Source organism: Syngnathus floridae, chromosome 19 (genome assembly GCF_059516105.1).
Source record: "Syngnathus floridae isolate MCC-2025c chromosome 19, RoL_Sflo_1.0, whole genome shotgun sequence".
NCBI lineage: Eukaryota > Metazoa > Chordata > Actinopteri > Syngnathiformes > Syngnathidae > Syngnathus > Syngnathus floridae.
In genome coordinates this window covers 5,535,718-5,555,146 of record NC_142431.1, presented here as the reverse complement: position 1 = coordinate 5,555,146, position 19,429 = coordinate 5,535,718, and the positions used below count along the sequence as shown (strand labels likewise).

At 37.2% G+C, this 19,429-nt stretch overlaps 3 protein-coding genes across 4 annotated transcripts; all 3 read right to left on the bottom strand.

Annotated features, from left to right (window-relative positions):
• Positions 1-316: 316 nt before the first annotated feature.
• On the bottom strand, positions 317-7,318 carry dse (dermatan sulfate epimerase). 2 transcript variants are annotated; one of them, XM_088362339.1, is made up of 6 exons: positions 7,155-7,318; positions 5,406-5,865; positions 3,938-4,191; positions 2,965-3,204; positions 2,660-2,867; positions 317-2,334 (listed from the first exon to the last, which is right to left on the bottom strand). In XM_088362339.1, the coding sequence occupies exons 2-6, from the start codon at positions 5,819-5,821 to the stop codon at positions 588-590; spliced, it is 2,865 nt and encodes a 954-aa protein (XP_088218465.1). In that variant the 5' UTR covers positions 5,822-5,865; positions 7,155-7,318; the 3' UTR covers positions 317-587. The 2 variants fall into 2 exon arrangements, with proteins under 2 accessions (XP_088218465.1, XP_088218466.1); XM_088362340.1 differs by lacking the exon at positions 7,155-7,318 and having other exon boundaries at positions 5,410-5,553.
• An 803-nt stretch (positions 7,319-8,121) lies between these two features.
• On the bottom strand, positions 8,122-13,664 carry nt5dc1 (5'-nucleotidase domain containing 1). Its single transcript, XM_088361636.1, has 12 exons — positions 13,303-13,664; positions 12,561-12,652; positions 12,095-12,166; positions 11,858-11,967; positions 11,651-11,730; positions 11,473-11,554; positions 11,163-11,337; positions 10,975-11,072; positions 10,376-10,497; positions 9,888-10,061; positions 9,642-9,807; positions 8,122-9,492 (listed from the first exon to the last, which is right to left on the bottom strand). Exons 1-12 carry the CDS (start codon positions 13,393-13,395, stop codon positions 9,380-9,382), a joined length of 1,377 nt encoding a protein of 458 aa, XP_088217762.1. The 5' UTR covers positions 13,396-13,664; the 3' UTR covers positions 8,122-9,379.
• A 326-nt stretch (positions 13,665-13,990) lies between these two features.
• frk (fyn-related Src family tyrosine kinase) lies at positions 13,991-18,659 on the bottom strand. Its single transcript, XM_088361635.1, has 8 exons — positions 18,089-18,659; positions 16,685-16,806; positions 16,450-16,613; positions 16,207-16,375; positions 15,948-16,106; positions 15,264-15,445; positions 15,001-15,160; positions 13,991-14,904 (listed from the first exon to the last, which is right to left on the bottom strand). The coding sequence occupies exons 1-8, from the start codon at positions 18,472-18,474 to the stop codon at positions 14,696-14,698; spliced, it is 1,551 nt and encodes a 516-aa protein (XP_088217761.1). The 5' UTR covers positions 18,475-18,659; the 3' UTR covers positions 13,991-14,695.
• Between the last annotated feature and the right edge of the window lie 770 nt (positions 18,660-19,429).

The following is a 19,429-nucleotide window of genomic DNA, read 5'->3' as shown; positions in this document are numbered from 1 at the left end:
TCTGATAATGGAGTGATGGATGCTATTTCATACACACTTGTTTTGAAACATACAGGACTGTCTCAGAAAATTAGAATATTGTGATAAAGTTCTTTATTTTCTGTAATGCAATTAAAAAACAAAAATTAAATTAATAAAAGGCTTGCAATATTTCAGCTGATTTGTAATGAATCCAGAATGTATGACTTTTTTTTATTGCATTACAAAAAATAAAAAACTTTATCACAATAGTCTAATTTTCTGAGACAGTCCTGTATTTCACTAATCAGGAAAGGAGAAGGAGAGGGACAAGGCAGGCTGGAAGTCATGGGATCAATTGTTTTATCTTTTTTTTTATTATCTATGATTGTCAAAGTGATTTCTTTCTATGTCATTGTACTGAGTAGAATAATGGTGCCCTGAGGAGATGCTCTGCATGGAAGTAACTTCACCTCGTTGACATCACTTTTATTCTTTAGACCACACACTTTCAGATTTTAGAATCGCCAATTCTTAATCAATTCATGAATTATGCCCGTTATCCTTCAAGTGAAGAGACAGTTGACATATGTTGAGCATCAGATTTGAAGCAGAACAATCACATGGTGTTAACACTGTATTTGAGAGCAGGATGAGTAAAGGTACAGTAAGATCAAGCAGTCAATCATAAGGATGGTATAAAAACATCTCTGGGTGTAAATGCTTCGACCCCTGTGAAAGCGAGTCAATAAAACAGCTAGTAGAAAAAAGAAAGTGGCAGTGTTCAAGAGAAGAAACAATCTTATTGAGGAGGCCGTGCTAGAGGTGCGTTCACTTCCAGCTGTCACCGACATATGTATTTCTTTGAATTTTCGGCCTTTCACAAAGCCACCCTTTTTGTTTTTATGGCTGTCCGCATATTCTATAAAAGCTTGCGAGTCTGTATCTCCCTCTTCTGGACTGTCCTCATATACACGCTTAGATGTCCTCTGACGTACTTTCTTTTCGCTTAACTCAATCTGCGTAAAAATGTCAGGTAGAGTCTCGGAAAGTTTCTCTCCGAGGTTCATTTTCTTTCCCATCTTATCCTTTCCCTGTTTCTTCGACAATGTGAACATCTTCTCAATGACCTCCTCTGTTTTCTTTTTATCAGAGAACTGGAGCAGGCGTTCTGCCGTCTTACGAAAGCTGTCGGTATTTAATACCTTTCCGAGAATGTGACGCTCCATCTGCTGAAAAACTGGCTTGACATGCTGGAGATTGTCCTCCATCATATTGACATATTCCTCAACCTCCATGGGTGAGCTTTCTGTTGGAGTAGATTTTTTCTCAAACACAATCTTCTTCTGGTCCATCATCACCATGGCAAAAATCGGTTTACTGACAACTTCTCCGGTCAGTAGATAAACTGTATAAGTGTGATCCTTAGTGGTCAGGTGAATATCCACTCTCTGGTCATCACCACGTAGGTTGAAGTTCATGAGAGTCACATCGGGTCCAAAGAAAATGTAAGCTACTCGGGTGTGAGGATATCTTAACGGAATTGTCACGTTCACATAATTAGAGCCGTTATATGGATACCCTCGTGGATAAGCCCAGTATCCTACTATCCCTCTCTTACTGTGACCTGTGTCATCCATCCAGAACATTTTATATTTGTCTATTCCATGAGATATAAATGCTCCATAAATTCCATCTTCTTTGATATCCTTGAATGGCAGTTCAGTATTGTGAAAGAACGTGCTCATAGCCCTGGATGGACTATCGGGTTCCAAATAGATATGGTCCACCAGAAGTAAAAGTTGTGGGTGAAGGAGGAGAATATTTCTTTGGAAGCTTCGGATTTTCAGGTCTGGATTATAAGCAGAATGTCCTTCCCCGCGGATGAAAACCATTCCTTGTTTCTCCATGGCTGCTTCTACTTTGCCATGAGCATCAGCAGCAGGCCCCATCTTGTATTTCAGCCATTTTGAGTCACAGGCTTCTGTTACCTGGCCAGCCCATGGCTTAAAACAAGTTCCTGTGAGGGCTGGACCAAATAATACTGCATTATTCAACAAAGTATATTTGGGTCCATACAGTGCCTCAGTGATGAATGGAAATCCATTGGGCACAAAGGTGAAGGTGTTCTGATCAGGGTGTTCATGGCCAGCATTGAAGTTCCTCCAACCTTTGATCCATTCTTTATATTTGTTCTGGTGAACAATATCAAAAATTGCACGTCCCCCCAGCTTCCCTGATTTGAAAGACAGAAAGGAGCGGTTTGTGCCAGTAGGTAAAGCACTGCCATAGGTCACCACACCCCAGTCTTCAAAATAATGTAGCTGAGAAGTTCCAAAATCTGATGGAGGCCTCGGAATAAGGCCTGGGTCATACCTGGAAAAAATAAAAACATACAATTGAAAATGAGAGGTTAAAGGAGGATTTGAAATAAATAAATAATAATAATTTTTAAAAATTACATATAAAAAATAATATATATTTTTAAATTATTATATACACAAATAAAAAATAAATAAATAAATTATATATATATAATTTATATATATATTATATAATAACTAATTTTGAAATCAGAGACTAGTAATTGTTCAAATATAAGAAAAAAAAGAATGATAATTAAAATTGCTGGCAATATCTCTATTTTTTAAAAGTAAAGACACACACACACACACACACACACACACATTCCAAAGCTCACCAGATAAATTCTGTGTGGAGAGTACACCATCGCTGGCCTTTGCCAACTTGTCCAATTCCGTCTGTCACTCTGTTTTGATGAATCAGATTGGCCAGCCAGTTCCCACTTCCATTACGCATTACAAAACGGTCCAAGAAGACCAACTGACTTTCTGGTCCGTAAAACCAGTTGTAGTTGGAATCAGCAATGGCAACGGTTCTCTGAAATCCTAAAATAAAATAAAATGGAGATTATACAAGTTTGATGTGCATTATACAACAACACAGGTTGAAAACTAAGCAAGAGAATGAGGGTGTGGAAATTACCAGGAAGGATGGTCCTATATAGGAAACTGAAATGTTTTAGAAGCCAAGGGTGATCAAAGTGGCTAATGGAAAAATGTCGCTGCACCAGAAACATGTACTGGAACAGAGAACGCGTTGTATAGGTCCCATAGGCCACTCCCTCATACAGGGATCCGTCTGTGACATCATGAAGAAGAACCATAGATTTCTCCATGATGGACAGGACCTGCTTTGTCCACAGGTAAGCCTCCTGTAGATAACCTTGAAAACAAAAAGCTATTTGAACAAAAAGCCTTTGGAGCCTAACATTAAACTGTGAATTTCACCTTCTATTGGGTCTTGCATGTATATCGACACAGTGTTATATTTGCTTTGCTTTTCGGCAGTATTTGTTTTCTGTAAATATTAAACTAGACAAGACAAGACAAGACAGATCCAAGATTTTAGAGTTATGATAATCCCAGAGAAGTACTTTTCCTGTTATTTTTCCAACTACATTAAATATGTGTGAGAATAAGAGTTTGCAGAACGTTTTATATATATATATATGTTAGTAACTGTTCAAATATTTAAAAAAATGAATAATAATTAAAATTGCTGGCAATATCTCTATTTTTTAAAAGTAAAGACAATTTTGAATTCTAGTATTGACACAAAGTGGATGCACAATTTGTAATTTGTAATATATAATATAACTAATTTTGAAATCAGAGACGAGTAACTGTTCAAATATTTTAAAAAAAGGGAATAATAATTAAGAATGCTGGCAATATCTCTATTTTTTAAAAGTAAAGACAATTTTGAATTCTAGTATTGACACATCAAGTGGATGCACAATTTGTCTTCGCGGGCCACATAAAATGATGTGGCGGGCCGTATCTGGCCCCCGAGCCTTGTGTTTGACACCTATGAATTAGCCGTAGTAAGGTCAGGTTTTTTTTTTGCCACTTTTAAATCCTGTATGCTAAAGAGACATAAACACATTCTTACTAACCTTGAGTCATATAAACCAGGCTTCCTGTGAGCAAAGCCACACAATTAGTTGGCTGATGATTGTGTAGGTATTGAAATCCCCAACCACGGCTATAGGATTTCTCATACATAAGATGAGATATCTTGCCGATCACCTGGAGAAATCGCTCCTGCTGATCCTTGTTCAAGTATTCAAACAGGAAGTCATAAGCTGTGGCAAACCCAACCAAGGAGTGTGCCACAGGAACTTCATCCCAGGGGGCGTCTTTTACCAACCTGCAGGACAAAAGAGAATTTTTTTCCATCAACACAGCAATCAATCACTTTGTTAAGGAGTATTTATGACTTCCATTATACTGCAAGCGACTATTCATAATCACATGATTCACATCTGTAAGTTTCATTTCCTATCATTGATGGAAACAGGCTTTTGCAAACAGCTGTGAAACACATTTCCATTTTTTGTGTCAATACTAAAATTGCAAATTGTCTTCACTTTTAAAAACTACCGATATTGCTTGCAATTTCTATTACTATTCATCACAGATTTTACTAGTCTCTGATTTCAAAGCTAGTTATTCATCAGTTTGTTGTGCAGCTTATACTGTATATAATATTAGATGTTGACAGTCATAATAGCCCTCTGAAGAAAACTGTGGCTTACGACAAAAATGACGTTTTAAGACACATTTTAACAAAACCTTTAACAAAGTTATTTGTTGACGTTTCATTGTGTTTGTACTGCGGTCTATGACTGAGCCCCCCCCCCTCCCCCTGAACACATCTGTTCACTATCTGCCTTATACGGCTCGATTGACTAATCCAACAGCACATCTGAATAACAGTCGGAGTTTCCCAACACAACGTTTTTGCCGTATCAGATTCAGACGGGGACACGCTGTCAGAACACAGTGTGGCTATAAATGGGTGTGTGAATAGACTTTGTGAAGTGCTTTGAATACAGTGGTGTTGATAAAAGCACTCCATTTGACATTCATACACTGTGTAATAAATAAATGACTAAAACACAAGTGTCAACGTCAAGGCCCGGGGGCCAGATACGACCTGCTACGTCATCTTAGATGGCTCGTGAAGAATTAAATTCATGTCAATTCAAAATTTCAAATTGTTTTCACTTTAAAAAAGAGATATTGTGAGCAATTTTTTAAATAATTTAGATTTTTAAATATTTGATTTCAATTTTTCATTTCGAAATATTTGAATCGTTTTTATTAGTCTGTTTTGAAAACTAGTTATTCATCAGTTTGTTGTGTAGCCTATACCATATATACATTATGAGACGTTCCTACATTTATTTGGGTTGACAATTTTAACGGCGCTTTGAAGCAAACTATGACGCAGCCCGCGACAAAAATAAGTTTGACACCCCTGGATTAAAAGCATAATACACTGACACACCCAAAAAAAAAAAAAAAAAAATTAAACCACAAATCCAATAAATTAAATAAATAAAGATGATGAAAATGTACCAACTAGGCTGAGCTGCCATCCTCTCCATGTAGTCTTTGACAAGATCCAGTGCTCCAGCTCTATGTGGGTACAGCAAGCAGAACATGGACAGCACACCCAGGTTGTTTCCATAAACCTCATTCCATCGGGCACTGAATTCTACCGGGCTCCAAGGTGGCAGGTACTCTTCTGGGTGTTCAAGCATGGCTTCCCCAGCTTGGCGGATTCTTCTAGCCATCTCCCTATGAGTGCTTCCGGCTGCCATCTGAAGCTCTTCTATGTCTGCCCGATCGAAATACAGCATTGGGTGGCCATTGTAGTTGCCTCCCATGAAGGGGATTCCACCACTTGGGTCCGTTGCAGTCGGAGGCAGCCTGAGCAGCAGGAGCAGACTTAAGAGGAAGACTGTCGGGGCCCCACGAGTGTGGGTTCTCATCGTCTCATCAGAGAGGGGGCTGCGACATTGCCAAAGGATTTTAGCTGAGAGAGGGAAAAGATTGGAAGAAGTCATACTCTGCACAAAAAAAACCCCACATTCTCAGAATAATGTGATACAGCTGTTGACAACTGAGCCTTTCCAACAGAAATAACCCATTATTGAGCACAAAACTTGCCACAAACCGGCCGTCTGTAGATGTTGTGTTCCCCAAATGGATTATCATATTCATCAGAAGACAAATATTGATCGATCAAACTAGGTATGACCAGATAAGTCTGAAGTAACATGACTCTGTTCAGCAGAAGCAAACTGCTGTGCTTCACAGAATTATTAGTCAGCCCTCTGTTTTCAAGTGAGTAAATTCCATGAGCTTAGCAGAGCTCTTGGCAATAGCCAGCTGGAAAACCAGAAAACTGAAAAACAATTTTCTAATGCCTAGATGTATTCCGTCCCTTCGTTTTTCCATCACATATCATAAGTTAAGCTATTTGCCTGGTTAAAAAAAAACAATATAGTTAAATAAATTGTGTGTGCTGGACCCACACACAATTTAGAGTTCAACTACCATGCATGTTTTTGGAATGTTAAGGGAGTACCTGGAGAAAATCCACGCAGGCACTAGGAAAACATACAAATTGCATACAGGAAGCCCGCAATCCAATCCATGACCTCTGCACTGTGAGGCAGTGATTCACCACGCTGCCCACACTAACAGTGATGTACAAATATTTCAAATAATTCATGATTTAAAAATGTAAAAAAAAAAAAAAAAAATACCCCACAACCTTAGTTTGCTAACATATATTTTATATAAAAAATAATAAAACATACTACATAAATACATTTAATTAAACAGTGAGTTGTTTTGGCATAAATATGAACTGTAAGGATAAGCAGTTCATAAAATGGATGAGTGGCTGAATAATAATTAATTATACGGATAATAAAACAAACATCTACATTCACATAAAATCATTTTGAATAATTATTACTAGGCTAGTCATAATTTTTTTGCAGTTTTATCTTAGCAGTTGAAAGTACAATGGCGACAACGAATTTATTAATTTACTTTTTACAATGTAATATTAATGTACTGATGTTCCCATGCACATAAGGAAGTGGGATAGTTCGTCGCGACCCAGGGGGCCCATTTTGTACGTTTGCAAGAAAACTTAACAATCGAAATGGTTGATTCTGGAGTCCTCCGTGGAAAACTGGAATGAACGCCAGCACGTCTCTCTAATGGCAATAATATCCTAAACGATCATACAAAAGTAGCCTTGTTCCTCCAAATTAAAGCTCTGAAGGAATGCGTTTGCGTTCACCTTACCTGTCGGAGGAAATGTTCATCAAGTTTATTCTTGTCATTTCAAATCATTTCATCCAGCGATGTCAAGGTGAAGAAGGAGGTTTATGGACTAAGAGCAGTACAAAGGAATGTAAGGGCGAGGAAGGAACAAAATGCTCCTAAGTGTAGTTGAAAAAAAAGGGGCGGGGGAAGGGGAGACCTTCGGTTCTTCAGCGCCCCCCGACCCAGCGGATACAAACTCTTGTACTGATTCAAAATGTCTGACGTGGTGGCGGTTTCAGAAAAGGTTTTCAGAAGGTGGATCTAAATTAGATGTTTGAGTTTACCTGAGTATTACACCTTATGCCACAGGTGTCAAAGTCAAGGCCCGGGGGCGAGATACGGCCCGCTACGTCATCTTAGGTGGCCCGCGAAGACAAATTGTGAATCAAATTCATGTCAATTCCAAAATTTCAAATTGTTTTCACTAATAAAAAAATGGGGATATTGTTAGCAATTTTTTATTACCATTCATAATTTTGATTTTTAAATATTTAATTTTCAAATTTCAAAATATTTGAACCGTTTTATTAGTCTCTGTTTTGAAAACTAGTTATTCATCAGATTGTTGTGTAGCCTATACTAAATATACAATATGAGATGTTCATACATTTATTTGGGTTGACAGTTTTAATGGCCCTTTTAAGCAAACTATGACTATGATACGGGCCGTGAGAAAAATAAGTTTGACACCCTTGCCTTATGCAATGGAATTAAGTACGAGGGCAGATGTCATTCAAACTTAGGCAACTGCGAGCCACCCGTAAAAAACAAAGATCCGCGAAGTAGAACTTCTACAACCAACTATCAAAATTAATTGATGAAAAAAAATGTTGCACCAGATACAACTAATGCGTGGAAATACTGTATCTCACATGATACACACCTATTATACAAAGATAACAATATAATATAACATAATATAATATAATGAACAGGATACAGTCAATAATATTTCTTTTTTAATTCAATACCTTTTATTGAAACACCATTGTACATCCTTTTAATGACACTTTATGACCTTAAGATTTACATCCACAAAACTTTCAAAGGCAACAGACTTACACCTCATTTTGAGAATTTACGAAAAATTCACACACCGAAACATTACTTTTAAGAATACTCCAAAATAAGAGCGATGGCACAAAACAAAGCACTTGCAAACACCCTGTGCTGTGCGTAAGGGAACATGTCATTGAGGTATTCACATCTGGGTGTATTACCATTTAATACAGACATTTACAATCGTTAAAATAATCTAACAGAAGAAATGAAAACAATTATCCTATTTAATACATAACATTTTTCACAACTAATTAGGCTACTGCATACATACAGTGGTTCCTTGACATATTTTTCGAGATACGAGCCAATGTTAGGCCAATTATTTGCAAGCTCTGATGTGTGTGTTTGTAGGCCTAATGACAGTTCATACAATAAATATTGCTACCGAAATGTTAACACAGTGGAAATGCAAAATGCCCAAGACAGACTACCAAAACTAGCAAAGCCTTGAAACAATATGGACACAAATAATGGAGCAACACATGCGGATGGAAATTCAACAATTCTCACAATCTTACATTCTTTATGCCCCTGCAAAAAAAAAAACCCATCAATAATACTGCACCTTAAACCTGATTCACACGGCTAGATAGAAATTATCGTCCGTCTTCCCTAACTTTGGACGAGAGACCCCACACAAAATGAAAAAAGGTCACGGGTATCACAGTTTTGAATGTACCGTAAACAACAAGAGGCAAAACATCAGACACGAAACGAATATTCTCACGCCGGACAAAAAAATTCTTAATACCTCCCGATTAAACATAATTTCAGTGTAAACAAACATGGCCGACAAAGAATCTACAGTGTCTGGTTTGTTTTTAGCAGACCATTACTCGACGGTGAAAGACTATTTGATATACGATTTGCATTACAAGTGGAACTTGTAAGTCAAGGTACCACTGTACTCAGACACACATCCATACTATATAATCTAAACCACAAAACAATATCCAAAGACAGGCCTGATTACAGATAGTGTATCTGACATTACATTCAACAAGTTTTCTGAACGATTCAGTAATGAGGCTAATTTGTGCTCTCCGAATGATTTGGGGTTGAATGGGGGAAACGTCACGCTGGCGTGGAGGCGCAGACCACAGGGATAAAGAAAGGATAAGTCTTTTTGTTATACTTGCTTTTCAGGTGAGACTTTTGCATCTCTTTAGCAACGAATCGGGGGGCCTCGGGAAGTATCCGTTTGTGCATGGCTTATCAGGAGAAAACCTGGGAAACTTGTAATCCAAAGGGAGATCTATGAAGAAGAAAGACATTTGAAAATATGATCATATGTGCAGGCTACCGCGGGCCGCATAAAATGATATGATGGGCCGTATCTGGCCCCCGGGCCTCGTGTTTGACACCAATTACGGTTCGTGGCTTTTCTTTTTCGGCCGGACTTACTTGCTATGTGCTCAACGCTCGGGATGGCCATCGTGCTGTATTTGTGAATACAGTGGCAGCACCAGGTTAATTTCTGGATCTCCTCATCCTCGCCACCACTTCTATGTACATCAACAAAGTAGGAACCCCACTGGTTGGACTTTGTAGAAGGTGACTTCATGCTTTCCTGTTGAGACACAATGCAGAGCGTATTCCATTTTTCAATTGATTTAATTCTTCATTTCCAGACGATGACATGAACCTTACCTCAAACTTGCCCTTTTTCTCCTGTGGCTCTACCTGAGCCTCATTTGATTTTGCTGCATCACTTTTGGGCACACCCTCCCCCTCCATTTCCTCCACAATCATCACTGTTTCCCACTTTCCAAAGCTGCTGGCAGGGAACATATCCGACCTCATGCTATCTCCAAAATACACAACCTACAAGGTGAGCAAAAAAAGGTAACATGAAAGAACAGTTGCCTTCAGAGAAAGTGATTTAAGGCACACGACGGCTATTTAAAAAAAAATGACCAGTTTGCACTCTGCCAAAGAGATAACAAACAAGTCCAAACACGTCACATTCCAATTTCATAAATTGAGCTGCAGGCAACACTCACTGATTTAAATGTGTATGTCAAAACTCAAAATCACTTTTAGTAACTTCAACTCAACATCCAAAATAGTTTTGAACACATTGTTGTGTATATCGCCATTAAAAACACTTTCTGCAATATGCAAGGTGGAGTTAATACCTTGGGCTCTGCTTTTCCTGTCATGGTTTTAAGCAATTCATGGAGGTGCATCCAGTTGCCTTGGGAGTACCAACCAGGTTTGTCCAATGATGGCATATCTTCACTTTCCTCGACATCATTTACTGGAATAGAAGGAAGAATTAATCCACATGTGTATGTGTGCGGGTCTGTGTGTATTTATACACCGTATTTTCCGGACTATAAGGCGCACCTTCAATGAATGGCCCATTTTAAAACGTTGTCCTTATATAAGGCGCACCGGACTATAAGGTGCATCATGTCAGATTTTTAATCCAAATCAAATCATTCTCCATTTTATCATTTTTATTTCAACTTCAGACGCAAGAAATTACTTTATAGTCACAAAATAATGATCCATAGTCTTTTTGATTCATGATTCATAGTCTTCAGTGGGCCACTTATGATTGATTTTATGACACAATGCTTCAGGCCAGTTTAAATTTAGGAATTTGGTCCATATATAAGGTGCACCGGACTATAAGGCGCACTGTTGGCTTTTGAGAAAGTTTTAGTTTTTTAGGTTTATAGTCCGCAAAATACGGTATTCATTTATTTGGTGACTGTGTGACAGCGCTCACCAAGATTTTTGAAGGACCTCTGTTGTGGTTTTAAGGAGAAGAAACCAGGCTTGAGGGCATTTGTGATGATGATATCAAAAAGCTCTTCAAAGTCCTTCCTGCAACATGAAAGAAACAACAGTGAGTTGGTAGAATGCGTGTTTTCTGTTGAAGTGGGGATCTTTGAATGTTTATGAGAGAAGCCATACCCAAGGATGTGCTCACAGATAAGCCTGCAGTAGTCACTGTGGGAGCTTGTAATAAGGAGGAGGACTTTCCCTGCATTCTTCATGCTACTGAGCCAAGTCTTTACGGACTCGGAGCAAGTCTGCAAATAACGGCCAGGGTCCCTCTTAACATTGGGGAAATAAGTCCCTGCATCCTCTGAAAAGACAAAAAGAAATAATTACGATACCGAGTTTGCTTGTCTTAAAAAACAGTGGAAATAAATACAAATAAATGAAAGTTTAAAGCTCCAATAATATAAAAAAATATGCTGAATTAGAATAAATCCCATACCTCGAAATGCCGATGTGTTGTAATTGTAGTCAATGGCAGCTACCATGTCTTTCCAAAAGTCGGAATTCACTTCATTACCACGCTGTTCACAAAATATAAACATGTTATATTTTTCCCCGCTATAATTTCAACAATTACACGAAACTACAGACAGTACACAGTTTTAATTAAATATTACCTTGTGCAACATGTCCACAATTCTTCCACAGAGGAGGGCACCAGGTAGATCAAAGTAGTTGTCGTATAAATAGTATTTAGCTGCATATTCCAAAATAGAGTAGTTGTGAATTAATAAAACTAAAAATGATATAGTGAAATATAGCAAATAAGGCCAATTTAACTAAACAGATTATGCAACACAACAAGTAAAGTCGTGGAAAATTACCAGATCTTGCAAAAGAGGTATTGAGGCAGTTAAAGTGTTTCCACTCCCTTTTTGGACCATAATGTTTAATGATCTCTTCTGTGCTCAGGTCAGTTGTTCCATGTGTTGCTCTAATCAAGGAAAGCATTGCAGTATTTTGGTAACAACGTTAAAAGTCATTTTAAAGAACTAGCCTGTAAAGGTCTAATATAAATGATGAGATATTTTTGGAAGTTGTTTCACTGAGTAAAAGCATACCTCAATACTGTTCCATCTTCGGAAAGCTTCACTAAGTTTCCATCTTCAAGGTCTACCACAAGGCCCTTAAAACTGGACACAAAATGAACCATTAAATGCCCATTCAAATAAAATTATAAAAATGTTTGTTTACATTTGGAAAATTTGAACACAAAACATAAATAACTCATTTATAGCATCATTAATAATTTGTAGTGCAGCAAAAGAACAAAAAGTAGTAATGAGGACTACGCAAACAGTAGTGCTGGGTGAAAAAAATCTAATTATGATTAATGAACTTTGTCATTTAACAACGAAAAATTCATTTCAAGTATAATGTGAAAGAACAACCAGAAAATTAATTAGCAAAAAACTACAATAACAATATATTCAATGTTGACAACTGTTGACACACTTGCTCAACTTTTATTTAAGACGTTTATCCAGGTTCCAAATTAAAATTTTGTCACTTCTCCATCTAACTTACCAAAAATCCCAAGTAGCAGGCGTTAGGTTTAATAGGTCCTTATCGTAGCCTTTATGTTCCACCAGATACCTGGCAAAGCTCTCGTAGATCAGCTGCAAAAACAGATAATTATCACATTATTCAGAAGCAATATATATATATATATATATATATATATATATATATATATATATATATATATATATATATATATATATATATATATATATATATATAGTTAATTTGAAGGGATGGTAAAATTACACTTATAAAAGCAGTATACTGACTATTTGTAGCAGTGTTAGGTTCTAGCAGTGTTAAATTCAAAAATGATATCCTTAAATTCAATATTTTCAAAATTGTGAAGAATGGCCTCATTTAGAGAGCGAATGTCACGACACACACACACACAAAAAAAAACACCAGTGCAGGAAGTGCGCTATTACACAAATAGCGACACAGCAAATACACTATCTAGACATAAAAATCAAACATAAAAAAATGTCATTTATCTATTTTACCGTTGAATTAATGTATGCATTTCAAATTAATTGTGTCCCCACTTTTTTTTTTCAAAATTGTCGATGGAAATCAGGACGTGCCATTTGTAGGCTGCAAATAGATTCAAAGTTTAAACACATCCAAAGCACTTGCATACATATTCTAGTTACAAATCAAACGCTTTCACTGCAATGGAGAGCTTCTCCACTGCGATGTGCGGCGTCATGTAATGCAGCTCGGAGCATGCGTTTACCATACTCACCTTGGAGGTCTCCTTCAGATGATAGCGGCAGAGAGTATGGTCTAAGTCAAAACCAATAACATCACTATCCAGCAAACTGAAAAATTCTGTCATCGTAGCTGAAGCTGTGTTACGTTCAGGAAATGTGCAGAATCAGTCACAATGAAAACCGTGACACACAATAAGATGACTCAAGTGTCACTGACGGTGAAATGATATTAAATGGTCTTAAAGCTCACTAAACTGCTAAAGTCAACAGTAAAGCAGCATCGGCTGATTTACTACATTCAATATGATATTCTTTCTGTTTCACAACCTTTAGTGTAAATAGCACATTTGCGGGCGCCTGCGTCTTCTTCGTCTTTGGAGAGATACGGCGGGTTGGTATGTATTAAACAGCAATACTGCCACCCTTTGGTTGCAGCTGGAACAGCGGGGCAAAAAAGTATTTAGTCGATTGTGGAAGTTCTGTGTAGAGGAAAACGGCTTTTTAACATATCACTATTTAATCAACAAAGCATATCCACAGTGTCTATATGTTTTTCTTCATTGTAATATGCTCATAAAAATATTTTTTATATTTTTAGTTTTACTTGTGAAAAAAAATTTCAATTCTTATGTCTAATTATATAGAAAGAAGACATTCTTGAATTCATGAGCATCCGAAAGAGCTTTCATTTCCTAAGAAAAATCAATATAGAGAAACATAGCTATTTCAGAATTTTATTTAATTAACTTATTTTACTCAACATAAAATTCAGTAAGATTATCTAAACAATAGTTTAATATATAATCACTTCATGATATTAAACTTTTGTTAAACTGTACAAAATTACCTACGCGGTCCTTTATTCTACTTTGTTAAAATGATACACAATTATATTTGCAAATCATATACAATACCATAGAGTGAAACTAGGAAAAGAGTACAGCAAAGGAATGACACCCACTGATATCCAGACACACACAAGTTGACAACAAGAAACATGTTTTCTAATTGTATGTTTAAAAAGACTACAGTTACTGTACATGAATCTTCAAGAATTAAGATCGCATGCAATCAGCTGAGGTAAGATGTTGTAAGTATGATTCACTCATTGTCATGTATTGTTAAAAGAACAGCAGGTCAGAAAGTGGAAAGAATGCAGCTAAGTTGAATTGCAAGTACAACTGGTTCATCGAGATATTTGTAGACTATATTTACTTCTTTGCTGAAAGCAGAACCCGTTCGGCTGTCAAAACACAAAACCAGGAGGACTACAGCGACAGCTACCTCCCAGGGTGTCACAGTATTACATCCAAAGTCCATCAGGTTCTAAATTTAACTAAGGAAATTTCAAAATACATATCCAATGTATGTATGGATTCAAGTGATTTTCTTTTAAATGTATTATTGAGTTCTCAGCTCATTGTGCTAATATTTTGCAGTGTCATCATAGGAAGTCGCACGCAGGTCAAAGAAGTCCTCCAACTTCCACTGCAAGGTCTCAAATGTGGGCCGGTCCTGTTCATTCTCATTCCAGCATGTCATCATGATGTCATACATGACTTGGGGGCATTTGGTTGGACGTGGCATTCTGTAGCCTTGGGGAACTTGTTGGACAACCTGGTAGTTTGACATGTCTGAACAAAAACAAGAACAAATTGTCAGAGCCGACAAAACAAAAGGAAACAAGTTGATATGGTGTCTTTTTTTTTTTTTTTTAAACCTGTTCTTACCTGGGTATGGCATTTTACCAAATGTCATGATCTCGTACAACAGAATACCAAATGACCAAACGTCAGATTTGATTGTGAATGAGTTGTTTTGGATGGCTTCAGGAGCAGTCCATTTCACTGGGAATTTGGTACCTTCTCTTGCCTCATACACGTTTTCATTCTAGATACAAAACACAAACTGAATTGCACAAATCAAAATACTCACAAAAATTTCTTACACAGTCCAAAAACATCAATACTAGATTATTTGACAATACGCATACCTGAAAGACCCTGGCGAGACCAAAATCGGCCACCTTGCATATGTTGTTTTCTCCAACCAGCACATTCCTGGCAGCTAGATCTCTGTGAATGTAATTCTGCAACTCCAGAAAAGCCATACCAGATGCCACCTGAGCAGCCATCTCAATCTGGTCAGTGAGCTGTAGTTTGATACCCTTGTCCTCTGAAATTATTTAGACAAAAGTAAAAGTCATTGGGTGGAAGTTGTACATTATTATTATTATTATTATTATTATTATTATTATTATTATTATTATTATTATTATTATTATTATTATTATTATTAGCATGGAGCCTGCCAGCATAGCGTATGTTGTGATGCGTTTAAGTTCCACCAAAAATATGGGAATTTTTGCCTCTGTCAGAATTTTATTCAACCCTCTTCCTCATGTTGGATTTTCAATTCAGCAAAGATATTAATTTAAGGAGCCAGATATACAGAAGACATACAACCGACTTCATGATATTTATTCATTTTAAGACCACTTTGGGTATAAACGGTGGCGGACTTCCTCTCTCGCACTCCCTTGCGATTAATGATTCGTCGAAAATGTGACTGAGCATTGCCTTAATATACATTCTAGTCGCCGAACATTGCGCACGACTCCGGCAAGCATTGGAACGCCCAAGTTAAAAATATAATATGATCTTTAAAAATAACATACTTTGGAGGTATTCGAGCAAGCTGCCATTCTTCATCAGCTCAGTGATTATATAGAAGGGTTCTTCCATGGTGCAGACAGCATAAAGTTGGATTAGCTTGGCATGCCTCAGTTTCTTCAGGATTTGAGCTTCTCTGAGAAAATCAACTGCATCCATGGTACCTTGAATATATACATATATATGAGACAAAAGTATAAGAAATACAAAACCTGAAGTAATGTTTTCTCAATCTTTCTCTGAAGCCTACTGTTGGTGACTGACCAGGTTTTAGGGTCTTCACAGCAACGGCTGTTGTGTTATTCCATAGGCCCTCGTAAACCTCTCCAAACTGACCTGCTCCTAGTTTATGTAGGAGCTTGATGGAATTGCGGTCAATCTCCCATTGGTCCACAGTGTTATAGGATAGACCATTTGTCTGTGGAGCCTCAATCTATACAGACATTTTCAATTTATTATGCAGTGTTCAATATTCGCACTTAACTAGCTAAAATTTTGTATTCTGACCTTTTTACATGGTTGTCCCAGAGACACACATAGCCCATCTGCTTGTATGGAATAGTGCTGCACTAACTTCTTCAACGTGTCAAATACTTTGGTCCTTGAGACATAGTAGAGACCTTCTTCTGTTTTTTTTAGTTTGTAATGCTTCACCTTCCCACGGTCCAACACTGAATGACAAAACATGATCAAAACATCTTAAGTCTCCTGGGTTAACTTAGTCCAATTACTTGGTTCTTACCTGAGAGGGAGAGCTCCCCTGGTTGGGTTTCACAGTTTCTGATTAGGAAGGCTCCATCTTGATTCTGTCCTGTTGACAACAACTTTTCTGCATCCGCCCTTTTTGTCTCCGGAAAATACCAGCTACACATTAACGTGAAAACAGAAAATAAGTTATTCAGACATGTCAGAAAAAGTAAAGTTGACAAAACATAAATGGTTCAAATAGCTGCTCAGTTGTCTTTTTTTTTTTCTTGACAATTATCAATGCAGAATCTCTTGAAGTGCTTGTGTTTGTGAATAATTTCATCTTTCTTGCTCCCAACAACTTGAGTTTGACATCTGTGTTTTAAATGTATTGGGGACCAGCTTGATACATAAATATTTTTTACTGAGTCACCAATATTTCACAGTGAATGTGTACCGGAATAATAATAATAATAATAATGATGATAATAATAATAATAATAATAATAATAATAAGAAGAAGAAGAAGAAGAAGAAGAAGAAAAGACGCATTGTTTGAATGTAGCAAATAGCCTATTCAAAATAAAAATAGTTATCAATAGAACTACACAAAATAAAAGTATTTTGCTGATTGATTTATTGTATTCCATACTGCATTCATAAGGTTACAATTACGAACACCTAGATAGGTTGAAAATGAAATCTAAACATATCTATAGGCCAACCTGGGAGTTTTTTCACTTTAAGCATACTTTTGTATATTACATGCAGGTCCGGAAAAAATAGAGGGGATTTTATTTTAGTATTGTATGTAGTATATAGTTCTCTGACAATTTATGACACATTAAATAACAATCATCAAGTGTAGTGTGGTATAATATTAACAGTTTTAAAGTTAGATACACGTAATGTGTTAGAAATGTTTTGCAAATCTTTTTTTACTTTCGGTCTTCGTTTAGACAAAGAAACATGACATGACGTCATAATCCTTGAGCGACCAAAACTACCTTTAACATGTAAACAAAACAGGATAAACCTGTGCACACCTTTTCGTCAATCAAAACTGCCCCAGATCTTTCAGTCACTTAAATTCCTGTCTTTGCATCTGTACTTTTAAAATTGACGTCATATTATTTAGGTAATGATGTTTGAGTATTCTTTTGGAGTAATATGCCAAGGGACGCGTAAGAAAACCTGATCCCGACATCTTGACAAGTAAAATATTAACTTTTGATAATGACCAACTCGTCTGATAACATTGCCTAAAATAAAGGTCAATATTAAAAGCGTTTTTTAAAGATTACCTTTAGTATTGGTCAAAAAAGTCGATGGTACGGGCATACTATGTTTATACATAATACATTAACATTAAAAACAAGAATAAAACAAAGTCTGATTATACTTTGCAATTCAGGAAATGGAGAACATGACTGCTTAGGGCGGCACCACCTCTACTTACGGTTCTGCGTTGATACTCTCCACCGGCGCCACATAATTTGCGGGGATATAGCCTTCTTTCGACGCCGAAAGTCCAATGATCCCTTTTGCAAACCACCAGTCTTGGGTATTTTTATTCAGAACTTTCAAAAGGTCACCTGCGTTGAAGCTCAAGTCCTCCACGGTACGAGCAGAGTAATTATAAAGTGCGACATAACCATTCTCGATATTAACTTTGTGGTTTATCAAATTTGGCTTGGGTTGGGTTCTTTGGACAGCGCCAGGGTTTTCAAAGACAACAACTACGTCTTTTTTCTCGTCATCTTTCTTAATTCCACTTGGACTAGGTTTCTTAAAATATGTGAGACAACTCTCCCAACAAACTGAAAACCTCGTTTGGATATCCATGTTCGCAGTCAATCATAGCAATTCATTTTGAGTACATATTCCAATCGGGGTCTCTCTCATGATTCACCATAAGTCAATTTAATATTCCGAAGCAATTATAAAAATGTATCGGAGCGCAGCACTCGTCCTTGGTGAGCAGAGTCCATGGTTTAATGTACAATCACACCTGATGAAGTATCTGGGGAGTGTCACTTGCTATGAGGCAATGTCGCCTTCAAGTACTACTGGAAAAGTCGGGAAATTTCCCCTCCTGAGTCATAGGAATTCAAACACACGCACACGCACGCACACTCACGCGACTCATAAAAACCATAAATACAATATACAGTAATCCTCGTTTATTGCGGATAATTGGTTCATAAAACCACCCGCGATAAGTGAAATCCGCGAAGTACGGTCACCAACAAGAAGTACTGGGCAGGCTAACAAGTTAGCGGAGAGATGTTAATTCGCGATCGTGCTAACACGCGAAAACGGACTTCTAAAGAAATGCAAACGAACATTTGGAGCAATACTACATTGTCCTAAAGGTTAGACACATATTTCCTCAATTTAGAAGTTTAGACACATATTTCCTCAATTTAGAAGTTTTCTTTTGACTTTTAAACAGTTTTTTAATTTGGAAAAAATATCCGCGATGCAGTGAAGCCGCGATAAACGGAACGCGAAGTAGCGAGGTATCACTGTATACGTGTAGTGATGTGTGCTAACAGATGCCACCAATAGATGTCAGTATAAATCCCATCCATTCTCATCACTGCTTATTATGTACGAGGTCTGGGGGGGGGGGGGGGGGGCTGGATCCCAGTTAACTATAGGTGAAAAGTTGACCACACCCTGAACTGGTCGCCAGCCGATTGCGGAGCCAAGTCAAAATAATCCAATTAAATTGGAAATAGAAAGATTTTGTGGCACCATTGATCTATCTATCTATCTATCTATCTATCTATCTATC

Bases quoted from the DNA above. Each gene is read 5' to 3' on its own strand.
- dse (XM_088362339.1), bottom strand. From the start codon at position 5,821: ATGAGAACCCACACTCGTGGGGCCCCGACAGTCTTCCTCTTAAGTCTG. The intron at 4,192-5,405 runs GTACATTTTCAT...TTTGTCCTGCAG, and splicing joins ATGGCAGCTCAGCCTAGTTG to GTTGGTAAAAGACGCCCCCT. The intron at 2,335-2,659 runs GTGAGCTTTGGA...TATTTTTTCCAG, and splicing joins CTCCACACAGAATTTATCTG to GTATGACCCAGGCCTTATTC.
- nt5dc1 (XM_088361636.1), bottom strand. From the start codon at position 13,395: ATGACAGAATTTTTCAGTTTGCTGGATAGTGATGTTATTGGTTTTGAC. The intron at 11,338-11,472 runs GTATGGGATTTA...TTGTCTTTTCAG, and splicing joins CAACACATCGGCATTTCGAG to AGGATGCAGGGACTTATTTC. The intron at 10,062-10,375 runs GTATTAACTCCA...CTCACCTTGTAG, and splicing joins CAGGAAAAGCAGAGCCCAAG to GTTGTGTATTTTGGAGATAG.
- frk (XM_088361635.1), bottom strand. From the start codon at position 18,474: ATGGATATCCAAACGAGGTTTTCAGTTTGTTGGGAGAGTTGTCTCACA. The intron at 16,107-16,206 runs GTCAGTCACCAA...TATATATTCAAG, and splicing joins TGTGAAGACCCTAAAACCTG to GTACCATGGATGCAGTTGAT. The intron at 15,161-15,263 runs GTATGCGTATTG...TTTTGTATCTAG, and splicing joins GTCTCGCCAGGGTCTTTCAG to AATGAAAACGTGTATGAGGC.